The sequence below is a fragment of the Artemia sp. Qi Xiang Cuo genome, chromosome 13 (assembly GCF_049724085.1).
Source record: "Artemia sp. Qi Xiang Cuo chromosome 13, ASM4972408v1, whole genome shotgun sequence".
Taxonomy (NCBI): Eukaryota; Metazoa; Arthropoda; class Branchiopoda; order Anostraca; family Artemiidae; genus Artemia; species Artemia sp. Qi Xiang Cuo.
This window is the reverse complement of record NC_142806.1, coordinates 37,807,431-37,821,530: the sequence shown is the minus strand read 5'-3', so window position 1 is coordinate 37,821,530 and position 14,100 is coordinate 37,807,431. Positions and strand designations below refer to the sequence as shown.

General features: G+C 34.7%; 1 protein-coding gene across 2 annotated transcripts in view; it reads right to left on the bottom strand.

Moving 5' to 3' along the window:
• Window positions 1-14,100, bottom strand: part of Tmtc3 (Transmembrane O-mannosyltransferase targeting cadherins 3) — a 586,368-nt gene that overhangs the window by 348,201 nt on the left and 224,067 nt on the right. For both annotated transcript variants that reach the window (XM_089099383.1, XM_089099384.1), the window contains exon 2: window positions 6,537-6,745. In XM_089099383.1, coding sequence (XP_088955509.1) covers window positions 6,537-6,716 — 180 coding nt within the window. In that variant the 5' untranslated portion in view covers window positions 6,717-6,745. The remainder of the gene's footprint in view (window positions 1-6,536; window positions 6,746-14,100) is intronic.

Here is a 14,100-nt window from a genome sequence, read left to right as displayed (position 1 = left end):
AATGGTACAAACATCGATACCCTAGCTTATGCTGACGACCTTGACAAGCTAGCAGAAACTGAGTCCATTATACAAGCCCAAGTCTCCAAACTTGAAACAGCCGCAAATAGCTTTGGTATGTTCATAAACCCAAAGAAGACCAAAGCGATGCGCACCAAAAAAGACCCAAACCCATCCCCTGTTCATGTCGTAGTAAGTGGCGAAGAAGTCGAATCAATGACCAAGTTCGTGTACCTAGGGACAACTAGGGCCTAATATCTTCAGACAACAACTGCTCTGACAACATAAAACGAAGACTTGCCCTAAGAAGTACAAGCTTCAAGAGGCTACTCCCCCTCTTTAAAAATAAACACCTATCTATGCAAAATGAAACTTCGACTTTTCGTCTCATTAATCATACCTGTTGCCATGTACACCTGCAAAACGTGGACACTGAAGGTCGAAGATGAATCAAGAATTTCGGCCTTAAAGACAAAATGCCTCCGAAGCAATGCCGGAATCACATACCAAGACAGAGTCTCGAACGAAGACCTTCGGAAGCAGCTGAAGCGGGAAAATAATATTCTCCAAAAAGTGCGTCTGCAGTAACTTAGGTGGCTGGGCCACATACAGCGAATGGAGAACTCGCGCCTGCCAAAAGTTTTCTTCGAAGGAAGGGTCCACGGTAGCCACCCACCTGGAAGACCTAGGAAGAGATGGCGTGACAACTTTGGAAGTGACCTCTTAGGCCTTCTGAGACAAGCTGACGACCGGACTTTGTACAGGAAACTGATCCAGGAATGTGTGAAGGAGATAGCCCCCAACGCAACCCTTGAGGACGTCCTGGACATAAGTCAAGTCAAGTCTCTTTTTCCCAGAGACCCTTCACAGCTTACAGTGCAAATGGAAGGATAGCTCTATATACTGCTTGTGACTGGTTATTACTTGTATAAAGTTATTTTAGTGTTTTAGATTAATTTTTTCTGTTACTAAGTTTTTGACAATAGAAAACTAAATTCATAAAGGCAATAATGTTTCGATATTTTATCGTTTTTGTAGTTGTGCATTAAGATTACTGCAAACAGGGCCACCACGGGAAGGTTGTGCACAGCCAAACCAACCCACTCCTTAGCATTAACCCCCCCTCCTTGTGCCTTTTTCCCCAAATTTATCTTATCAAAATTTTGAAATAGCCATTTTGTTCAAAATAATCAAAAATTCGAATTACTTAGTGAAACTATATTCTATATTAACTATAATTAAACTATAATTACGTAGTGAAACTATATTCTTCTTGAACAATCTTAGAAAGAACTAATAAATTAAACTGAATATCTGATATATAATGATATTAATTGCTGAAAGCACATCAATTCAAAAATGTACTGTAATTTTAATGTAAGTACAAAAGAAAATATTTGTAATTTAATTCGTTTTCAGTAAAGCGCCAATGACGCAGTAGGTTTCAGACTTTTACAGTGAGAGAAGGAGGCGATACCCAAACTCTTATTTGCAGTGATTTGTGTTTGTTTCAAGCTTGATTTGTATATTTAATTTAAGTTTCACTCGTTTCAAAATTTATTTATTCCTTTATATCAGTATCTATTGTATGTTTGTTTGCATTGATTGTTTATTTAATTTCTGTTCGTTTTGGGTTTCATTTATACTTCAATAGCAACATATTTTGCCTATTCAATTTAAGCATTACTCGCTTTAAGATTTATTTATTATTTATATTATTACTTGTATATTTTTTTGCTATGATTGTTTATTTAATGTCTGTTCGTTTTGGGTTTCATTTATTCTTTAATAGTAATTTTTGGTCGTTTTGAGTTTGAATTTTAACAGGTATTTGTATCTGTTGATCTTAAGTTTAAAATGACCTTTACTTTTCTTTGAAAAACTTCTTTTTCGGAAAGTTTTTTAAATTAATTTTAATGAAAATAAATAAAGAACACGGGGTGGGGGAAACGAATTTCACCGAAGTCGTGACCTATCTAGATTGTCTTTCCGTCCAGAAGATGTTACTGTGCCAAGTTTCAGAGCAATTATTGAGCCGTTATCGAAAAAAATACATACATAAGCAATTACTACTCGTTTAAAGATATTAAATAAAAAAAAAGTTGTTTCAACTGAAAGTAGCAATCAACATTAAAACTTAAAACGAACAGAATTTAATACGCATATTAGGGGATTCGTCCCCCTCGTCAATACCTCGCTCTTTACGCTAAGGTACGAATTCTGTTCCGATTCTTTAAGAATGACCCTGAATCACAAAGGCCATTTAATTAGAAAGAATAGCTCTTTTGAAAGCACTACAAAACTTTAGCGTAAAGAGCGAGGTATTAACTAGGAGGCGAACCCTCTCACATACGTAATAACTTCTGTTCGTTTTAAGTTCTAATGTTGCTCCTTATTTTCAGTTGAAAAAACTTTTTTTTTTTATTTAATTTCTGATCATTTTTCAAATAATGCTGGGAAATCCGGCGCCCCCTTCATAGAAAATTCCCTTCCCCCATGAAAAATTCCTCCACAGAAAAATCCCCCAAATAATCCCCAACTCCCCTCCCCCCAGAAAAAAATCCCCCTGAAAACATCTGTATAAATCCCAATAACCAATACTATATGTAAACAATGGACAAAGTTTATAACTTGCAGCCCTTCCCTCGAGAACGTGGAGGATTAATTCATCCTGAAAGACGTAGTTATTAGATTTTTCGACTATGCTGAACAAAATGGCTATCTCAAAATTTTGATCGGAAGACTTTGGGGAAAAAATGAGCGTGGGAGGGGGCCTAGTTGCCCTCCAGTTTTTTGGTCACTTAAAAAGGGCACCAGAGCTTTTAATTTCTGTTCGAATGAGCCCTCTCACAATATTCTAGGACCACTGGGTCGACACGATCAACTCTGGAAAAAAATAAGTAATAGGCAGCGCAATAGCGCAGCCTAAGTAAAGAACGATGGTGGCACAACGTATTATTTATTTTTTGTTTTCTTCTTCTTCCATACCATGGCACTTCGTATCGAAGGAGTTGTCGTATAAACTTTGAAAAGGGCTCATTTGATTAGAAATTGGAACGGCCAGTGCCCTTTTAAATAGTCGAAAGTGGTTGGAAGGCAACCAAAACCCCTTCCACGCCCACCATTTACCCCAAACACATCCAATCAAAATTTTGAGATAGCCATTTTGTTCAGCTTAGTCGATTTCCACATGGAAATTATAATTTTGAGAAGGACACTCCCCCACAGCCTTCAGGGTAAGGGTTTTAAGTTATGCCCTGGGGCCATATGAGAACGATGTTGGCACAATATATTTTTTTTTTCCTTTAGACCAGGGCACTTTGTACCGAAGAAGTTGTCGTAGAAACTTCGAAAAGGGCTCATTCAATTGGAAATCGGAGTGGTTTGTTCCCTTTCTAATAGTCGAAAGTGATAGGAAGGCAACTAACACTCCTTCCACGTCCACCATTTCCCGAAACACATCCAATCAAAATTTTTAGAAAGCCGTTTTGTTCAGCACAGTTGATTTCCCGATAGAAATTATGTTTTTGAGCAGGACACTCCCCCACAGCCCTCATGGCAAGGGTTGTAAGTTATGCCCTGGGGGCATAAAAGGTTTTTAAAGAAAGCGTTGTCATAGAAACTTTAAAAAATGCTCATTCGATTAAAAATTCAAAGGACTAGTGCCCTTTTTAATAGTCGAAAGTGATTGGAGGGCAACTAACCCCCCTCTCACGTCCACCTTTTCCCCAAACAAATCCAATCAAAATTTTGAGATAGCCATTTTGTTCAACGTAGTTGAAAGTTCTGGAAATTAGATCTTTGAGTATGACAACCCCCCACAGCCATCAGGGCGAGGGTTGTCAGTTATGCCCTGAGGGCATATAAGGTTTTTTACAGAAAGCGTTGTCGTAAAAGCTTCAAAAAGGGCTATTCGATTGGAAACTGAAATGGTTAGTGCCCTTTTTAATAGTCAAAAGTGATTGGAAGGCAACTAACACCCCTTACACGTCCACCATTTCCCCAAACACATCCAATCAAAATTTTGAGATAGCCATTTTGTTCAACGTAGTTTAAACTTCTGGAAATTATACTTTGAGCAGTACCTTCCCCCCACCGTCTTCAGGGTAAAGTCTATAAGTATTAAAAACCTTATATGCCCTAGGGACATATAAGGTTTTCATTGAAATCTTTGTCGTAGAAACTTGAAAAAGGGCTCATTCGATTGGAAATTCAAAGGCCTAGTGCCCCTTTTAATAGTCGAAAGTAATTGGAGGGCAACTAATCCCCTCTCACGCCCACCATTTATCCAAACACATCCAATCAAAATTTTGAGATAGCCATTTTGTTCAACGTAGTTGAAAGTTCTGGAAATTAGGTCTTTGAGGATGACAAACCCTCCCCCTCAGAGCACTCAGGGCAAGGGTTACAAGTTATGCCCTGGGGCATAAAAAGTTTTTATTGAAAGCTTTGTCGCAGAAACTTGAAACAGGCTGCATTCGATGAAAAATTCAAAGGGATAGTGCCCTGTTTAATAATAGAAAGTGATTGGAATCAACTAACCCCCCTCTCACGCCCAATTTTTCCCCAAACACATTCAATCAAAATTTTTAGATAGCTATTTTGTTCAACGTAGTTCAAATTTTGTAAATTAGGTCTTTAAGGATGGCAACCCCCCTCCCCCCCCCCGCCCCCACCCCACAGCCCTCATGGCAAGGGTTGTGAGTTTTGCCCTGGGGACATATAAGGTTTTTATATAAAACGTTGTCGTAGAAACTTCAAAAAGCGCTCATTCGATTTGAAATTGAAAGGGGTAGAGCCCTTTTTAATAGTCGAGAGTAATTGGAGGGCAACTAGTCCCCCTCTCACGCCCACCCTTTCCCCATACACATACAATAAAAATTTTGAGATATTCATTTTGTTCAACGTAGTTGAAAGTTCTGGAAATTAGGTCTTTGAGGATGTCACCACCTCACAGTCCTCAGGGCAAGGATTGTAATTTATGCCCTGGGGGCATATAAGGTGTTTATAGAAAGCGTTGTCGTAGAAACTCAAAAAGGGCTCATTCGATTGAAAATCGAAAGGCCTAGTGCTCTTTTTAATAGTCAAAAGTGATTGGAAGGCTTGACATTTTTATACTAAAGATCGATGTGGGTACAATGTATTACTATTATTTTTTTCTGTTTTATTTACTTTACTGAAACAAATACAAATTAATGTGTATTGTCAGTTTAATGTACATTTACTGATATTTAGTAATCAAAATGTTAATATTATTTGATTTATTAAAGCTATAAAAGTAAAAACATTTATATTTTTCAGTAAAGTGCAAATTATGTTCTGGCTTTGAGACGGCATAGGGGTTTTGAGCCCTACACATGTTCATTTCTGCTTGTTTTGAGTTTGAATCGGTTATTTATTGTAATTTCTGTTCGTTTTGGGTTTCATTTATTTATCGATGCTGATTTGTGGTAGTTTCACGCTTGGTAGATTATTTGATTTTATTTTTGCTCAATTTTGGTTTAATGAAGTTCTTTACTTTTCTTTGGAAAACTTATACTGTGGAAAAAGTTTTTTGAATTAATAAATAAATAAACACGCACCCGTGATCTTTCTTCTGGCAAAATTACGAAATTCCGCATTTTTGTAGATAGGAGCTTGAAACCTCTAAAGTAGCGTTCTCTGATATGCTGAATTTGACGGTGTGATTTTCGTTAAGATTCTATAACTTTTAGGGGTCGTGTCCCTTATCTTTTTGAAAATACGGCAAATTTTCTCAAGCTCATAACTTTCGAAGGGTAAAAGTAAATTTGATGAAACTTTACCGACTTTCTACGATAGTTCGTTCTACAAGATGACCCCTCGGGGAATAAATAATTTACAAATACCGTTCTATTTTCACCAAAGCAATTCCTCAGTCCATAATCCTGAAATTCTGAACCCATGACAATCCAACATAGCAATTTAGCATATAATGCTGATTTCTGGCGTTTTTTTTATCATAAGGTTATTTTCACCGATTATTGATTTTTTTTCTAAACGATTATATAATAACCGCTTTACCAAATAAATGTCGTTTTCAGTAAAGCAAAAATTGATATACAACCCATACAATACACATATTATGCTTCTAACATTTTTGTTCTCAAGCAACCCTGTTTATTTAGCTAGATATAATTAGTCCACTTTCAGTAAACGTGGCCAAGACCGTATCGAGAAGAGGGGGGGGTTACCCCCCCCCACCCTACCAAAATCTTTGTTCAATTAGTAAAAAACGTAACAAAAATCAATATAAACAAATTTGCGTGTGTTTTTAAACCTCCCCCCCCCCTCCCGAAAAAAATTGTTTTGTCTAGACTAGACAAAATAGATTCTGAAGCAATGCAAAAATATGGTTTAGTAACCAGCATTTAAATACAAATTAGATTATTTAAATGACAATCTAGACGAATCATTGTAATAGTTAAAAGATTAACGTTTCGCAAGGATGAAAGGATTATGTTAAAAAAAAGCTCTAACATGGCCTTTTCAAAGGAAAAAAAGAAAGATCGGCTTACCTTTACAATAGGTGTTCCCCAGAAATCATTTTCAAACAGATTCTTCAAAGGTGTCCGGGGCCTTAGATCTTTATTTTCTTTGATGGCGCTAATATCATCAAACACAAAACCGCAATACAGTGCATTCCAATAGACAGCAATGCATATAGTGCTTAGAAGGACATGCGTGCAGCCCGTCATCTGGACCAAAAATCGAAATGAAAACTGACCTAGAAAGCAAAATAATGAAATAAAATTCAAGATCCGATATCGGGTATACAAAAAGGGATGTATGTTTTAATTCCCAGAAGACCATACCTCTGAATACCATCTGAAAATCCTTGGCCTTTTTGGCCATTAAAGGTCAAACATGCTCCCCTTTTCCAATAACAAATACTATATATAAACAATAAGTGAATTTCATAGCTTGAAAGTCCTTGCCCCGAGGGCTGTGGGGGGTCAGCACCCCCAGAGCCATAGTAATTGGACCTTTCAAATATGCTGAATAAAATGCCTATCTCAAAATTTTGATTCGATGTTTAAAGAAGTGAAAAGAGCTGTCTAATATGTCTCATCGGAGGGATAAACTTTTTTCCATTAATACCGTCAACTTTTTCCTCTTTGTTGAATTCTTGTCTTTACTAAGTAATTTACTACTTTTCTCGTCAATTAATCACTTGGAGAAACTTTTATCGATGTAGATTCTCCAAACTTTATTATTTGCTATTTGGAAAAGTCACTATGACAACAAGAGTTTGCAATATTTGAAACAAATTATCATTGCAAAAGATTTTGATGAATAAATCGTTAATTAGTAGCCTATATTTTCTGTTCGGGGCCTTGATATTTCAGTATTTTGTAACGGCAGAATAAAACTCGGATTGCCACTTCTACATTTCCCATTAAAATGTTGTTTTCAGAAACTCAAAGTTCGGTTATAGACAACATATGCTTAAATATTGTTTTTAATGTTTATCTTGCATGAATTTGTGCAAGATTTAAGAGGCACTATAGATTAGAACAGAAAGCATACAGCTACCAAATTTAAATTTGAGAGAACATAAAGTTTTGTTTTTTATAACTCCAGAACTAGAAAAAATTGATTTTTAGCCGTTTTGGGAAGTTTTCCTTACAAGCTTATGACAATCCATGGCTGTTCTCAGCCACACCAAAAACCGGATGAAGGTTAAAACATAATAACTAACTTGAAGACAGCTGTAAAAAGAAATTGGACCGGTCTGTGGAAGGCGTCACTGTTTAAAATGCGTAATTTTGAAAGTTGTTAATGAAATACAGTTTTTAAATGTTGCAGGGTTGAGGGGCAGAGGGTCAGCCCAAACACTTGGATTACTGCTACGAAGACAAACGAAAACTAAATCACATTCTACCACATCTCTAATAAAGCTTAAGAATTTAATTATTTCTAGATGAATCTGCACAATATATAAAAGCTAGGCACAATAATCAGATAATAACATTCAGAGAATACCCAGTACGATATGTCTTATGTATTTTTGATACTTGTGGGATTATAATTCTAAAATATACGCTAAAGGTCCTTCATACTCGCAGGTACAGTACTACATGCTCAAAAATAGGTGTCACTCAGGTTCATAGGATCTCAGTCATGCAAATGCTTGGAACTAGAAGGAAAAAAACAACAAAAAAACAGATCAAACATTTACCTTATACCGTCATAATGAGATACCAGAATAATAACAATAAATAGTACATTAAACAAAAATTGGCAAATCACTTACCATGCATGAGACAAATGCACTTATCTTTTTACTCCGCCAAATGAAGGTTGAAAATAATTGTCTATTATAATAGTCGTTAAGTTCTTTTAAGGATTACATATATCTTTAGGGATAACTACTCCAACCTACGGCAATATGGGACTAAAACTCAGAGGCTGTATAAGTAGCTATTTGATGGATCAAATTTGATTGGTATCTCAGCACTTTCTTTTGATAACATTTAGCGACAAAAAATTAGGGCCGAATTGTTGTTCTATGTCACAAAATGGCACAAATCACCACTTTTCTGGTGATCAGTCTCTTTTGTGACTATAAAACAGCACTACCAATCTGCCTATTTACCAGTTTTATTCAGTAACACCAAGTTACTTAAGAAGAAACTACCAATCTGCGTTCAAATGAAAAATCTTCCAATATCCAATGGTCATTAACTTAATATAATTAGTCCTAATAAAAAGAATACATTGACACGTATCCAAGAACATTCTTCTCGGAAGAATAATGAGAACCCTTATTTTAACAGATATGAACTTTGTATTTCAACCCAAGGGTTCCCAAATATGCTAAATTTGACAGTGTTTTTTTTATCTGTGATGTGGCTTTTTGGGAACAGTTTTCCCACCTTTTACTAAAATTTGCAAGTTTTCTTATCCAACGCTTTTGAAGGGTAATTTTAAACCTATTAAACTTTATATGTTTGGAGTCAGGCGCGTCGTTTGTGGGGGGAGAGGCAGTTGCCCCCCCCCTCCGAATAATGTTGAGAAAAATTTTTTCATATGCCCCATGCCCCTTGCCTATTTGGATATGGACCCCTCTTACCCCCCCCCATAAAAATTATGAAGATTCGCCCCTGTTTGGAGTCACCATACAATTAGATTCTTTTGATGTTAGATTCTTCTCGCTTACAATTCGTTGTCACGAACTGTTTGACGTTAGTGTTTGGTGACAATTTGATTAATAAATACAGTTTTTTTTGCTCAGATTAACTCATGGTTTTGCGAAGGTTCAATGACGAAAATTGAAATTAAAGAGTATTTTGTATACTTTTTTTCCAACCTCGAATAATAGAAAATCAAAAGAAACTTCAGTTACATAAATGAATATCACGAAAACTCCAATTTGCAATTACTCAGGTTCAGTGCAAATTAAAAATAACTACTGGGTATGTTTGGCTATTCAAAAACAGCAACAAGTCAAAATTGTTCCCTGAGAGTCGGCTCCACCAGTAGTAACCGTCTATGGAATTCTGAGCCTTGTATACACCTTTTCAAAGAGAGTGAGTATCCTCTCACATGGCCTTATACTTCTACTAATTTACGTTCCTTTCTATGTTATTCTGAACCTTGTATACACCTTTTCAAAGAGAGTAAGTATAACTTGATTAGTGATTGGGATTTGAATAAAAGGAATAGTTTTCTTTACAATTCATATTAGTAAGGGACCATGCTATTTGCTTGCCTGTATAGCAATTTCAACATTATTCTAGACCTTGCATAACGTGTTATGAAGGACAAGTTTTCTGACACAATTTACAGACCAGATTTCTACTTCATATATTTTTTTCGATAACTTGATAGGTGATTTGAATAAAAGGAATTCAAATATTTTGTCTATGAAATAGAAGCTAACTCAATTTGCAAAAAGGTATTCCATTTGCACAACTCTCATCTGATTGAATTGTCGCCGAGAATGAGATTTAATCACTGCTAAGCCTATTGTTATTGCGAGAGAATTACCCAATCTACAGCTTAGTGTTAACTGACAGACTTCCAAATACGAACATTTTGAAAAGCAGACAAAAAATCGGACATTACAATCATAATTATTTGATTAACATTTAAAAAGGGGGTAATGAGATATATGATCTGTATAATACACAAGTGATGTTTGGTAAGTATTGTCAATTTAAAATAGGATCTAACGTCCCCTTCGCCCCCCCCAATTCTGAGGGCAGGGAGGGGAGGCGTCAATTTAAGAGGCCCGAAGGAGTTGTCAACTCGGGTAATTTGTTATAAATTTGAAAAATGCCTAACGACGAATAGGAAATGCATTTTTTCGTTACATGGTGTTCGTTCAATTGAAAACGAGGATTTCTGTTAAATAAATAATTCTCATATTTTTTCCGTTCAATTGAAAGCGAGGATTTCTGTTAAATAAATAATTTTTATAACTTTTAAAATAGATTTAATGTGTTTGAAGGACTATCTCTTGTGTTTAAGGTATAAATTTTATTTTAATGGTTTTAGTTATAAACTCGATTCGAACTTTTAAAAAAATTATTATTTTAAGTTTTAACGTCACTTTTAAACTATAATATCTCTTAAATTATATATTGTGAGTCAATTCATTTTGTCTTTACTGTGTTTGATTGTATCTTTAGTGTTATTAAGCGTGATTTTTTCATTAAATGGTTTTAGTTCAAAAAGCGAAGATTTATGTTAAATAAATAATTCTTATATTTTTTTCCGTTCAATTGAAAGCGAGGATTTCTGTTAAATAAATAATTGCTATACCTTTAAAGTAGCTTTACGGGGTTTGAGGGACTCTGTCGTTTTATTCCGTGTGATTTTTTCTTTACAAAGTGTTCGTTCAAAAATCGAGGATTTCTGTTAAATAAATAATTCTTATATTTATTCCGTTCAATTGAAACCGAGGATTTCTGTTAAATAAATAATTGTTATACCTTTTAAAATAGCTTTATGGGGTTTGAGGGGCTCTGTCGTTTTATTCCGTGTGAGTTTTTCTTTACATGGTGGTCGTTCAAAAAGCGAGGATTTCTGTTAAATAAATAATTCTTATATTTTTTCCGTTCAATTGAAAGCGAGGATTTCTGTTAAATAAATAATTGTTATATCTTTTAAAATAGCCTTACGGGTTTTGAAGGGCTCTGTCGTTTTATTTCGTGTGATTTTTTCTTTACATGGTGTTCGTTCAAAAATCGAGGATTTATGTTAAATAAATAATTCTTATATTTTTTTTCGGTTCAATTTAAAGAGAGTATTTCTATTAAATAAATAATTGTTATATCTTTTAAAATAACTTTATGGGGTTTGAGGGTCTCTGTAGTGTTATTACGTTTGATTTTTTCTTTAAATAGTGTTCGTTCAAAAAGCGATGATTTCTGTTAAATAAATAATTCTTATATTTTTTACTTTCAATTGAAAGCAAAGATTTCTGTTAAATAAATAATTGTTATACCTTTTAAAATAGCTTTACGGGGTTTGAGGGGCTCTGTCGTTTTATTCCGTGTGATTTTTTCTTTACATGGTGGTCGTTCAATTGAAAGCGATGATTTCTGTTAAATAAATAATTCTTATACCTTTTAAAATAGCTTTACGGGGTTTGAGGGGCTCAGTCGTTTTATTCCGTGTGATTTTTTCTTTACATGGTGTTCGTTCAAAAAGCGAGGATTTCTGTTAAATAAATAATTCTTATATGTTTTCCGTTCAAATGAAATCGAGGAATTCTGTTAAATAAATAATTGTTATACCTTTTAAAATAGCTTTACGGGGTTTGAGGGACTCTGTTGTTTTATTCCGTGTGAGTTTTTCTTTACATGGTGTTCGTTCAAAAAGCGAGGATTTATGTTAAATAAATAATTCTTATATTTTTTTCCGTTCAATTGAAAGCGAGGATTTCTGTTAAATAAATAATTCTTATATTTTTTCTTTTCAATTGAAAGCGAGGATTTATGTTAAATAAATAATTGTTATACCTTTTTAAATGCCCTTTAAGAGCTCTAGGTACTCGGTCGTTTTGTACAATTTGATTTTTTCATGGAATAGTGATCGTTTAAAAAGCGAGGGATTATGTTAATTCAATGGTTGTGCAACAGTTTAAAATATATTTTATTGGTTTGAGGGACTCAGTTGTTTTATTCCGTGTGATTTTTTCTTTACATTGTGTTCGATCACCAACAATTTTCACCTAGCTACACGATGTAGAAATTTAATTCAAGAAATTATGAAAAAATTCTCAGTAAGTAACAATTTCTTTCTTGAAGTCAACTCTTGGATACACAATACGGATATTTCATTCAAGAAATTATAAAAATATTTGTAAGTAAGTAACAAGCTCTTTATTGATTTCACCTCTTGAATATACAGTACAGATACTACATTCAAGAAACGTGATTAAACACGTTTTGAAACTACATGCTGTTTCCATGGTTTTCCTTGTCACCTTTTCAAACGAGCGGGGATCCCCCACTGGTTCCTACGCACTGCGAAAAGTGAGCTGTAAGGAAAATCCACTTTCTCAGCGAAACTAGTTTTTTAGACAACACCCATTTTTAAGCACCGCTCAGACACAGTCGTGGTTTCGAAATATACAATAACCATGCACAGTTGAAGTTACTTTATTTCATTTTTTTATGTTTAATTTATACAACGTTATCAGCGCGCACGTAACGTCGTCTAAATTAACCTTAAAAAATGAAATAAAGCTATGTCGACTTTGCATGGTTATTGTATATTGAGCAACCTCCGCTGCTCTGATTGGTCCCTAAAATGGGTGTTGTCTAAAAAACCAGTCTGGCTGAAAACGTGGAGTTTTCGTACTGCTCACTTTTGCAATGTGTAGGAACCAGTGGGGATCCCCGCTGGTTTGGAAAGGTGCCAAGGAAAGGCGTGGAAATGGCATATAGTTTCAAAACATGTTTAATCACGTTTCTTGAATGAAGTACCTGTACTGTATATTCAAAAGGTAAGAACAATAAAGAGCTAGTTACTTACTTATAACTATTTTTATAATTTCATGAATTAAATTACCGAATTGTGTATCCAAGAGTTGACTTCTAGAAAGAAATTGTTACTTACTGAGAATTTTTTCATAATTTCTTGAATTAAATTTCTACATCGTGTAGCTAGGTGAAAATTGTTTGTGATAAAGATAAAAAAGTTAATTACTTGCGATTTTTTCATAATTTCTTGAATGAAGTATCTGTACTGTATATCCAAGAGGTGAAATGAATAAAGAGTTTGTTGCTTACTTACAAATATTTTCAATATTTCTTGAATGAATTGTGCTCTATGTTTGTCCCTGAGACACGATGTGGCTTCCCCACTATTACTGTATGGCCGGCTATGGACATTACCTAGTTTATTGCATGTATTAAATCAGAATTTTTTACATAATGGAATGATAAACACATAACTGATATCTCTAAAAAAGTGAAGATGAAGCATTTTAAGAAAGTGTGTTCACATGATAGTGTTATTGTAGCATTGAATGCTGACAAGGAGAAGTATTTAAACTATGAAATAAGTACAAGGGGTAGTACTATCGGAAACATATGCATGCATTGTCATGACAGTAAGGAATTGAATTTCTTTGGAGTACCAAAAAAATACAACTCTTATGATGGTGGATATGCGAGATTGAGATCTCCGGAGATTATTGAACTAAAGGAGAATGCAAACATAAAAATAATAGTTGATAAAGAGGGGCATCTTGCTAGTGCTTGTGGTAACATGTTACCCAGTGTTAAACCATATCGTCAGCTTTCGGGTATTAGCATTCAAATGAAAGCAAAGACGAAAAGAAAGGCCTACTCTTCTACTAATATCATAAACCATATCCTGTCTACGTACCGGAACTGTTACCTGTGTAAAAATAGTGTGATAATAGACAGTAAAATTGCTAGAAAAATAAAAAGAGCATTGGCAGAAAATATCACTAAGGAATATAAAGATGAATCGATGAAAAACAAAATACCAGCAAACGTTACTGCCATTGATCAAACAGTCAATGAATCAAATAATACCAAAGACGAAAAGCATATTGACCCTGTCGATGACACACCTATAAAAATTATGCATGATTTA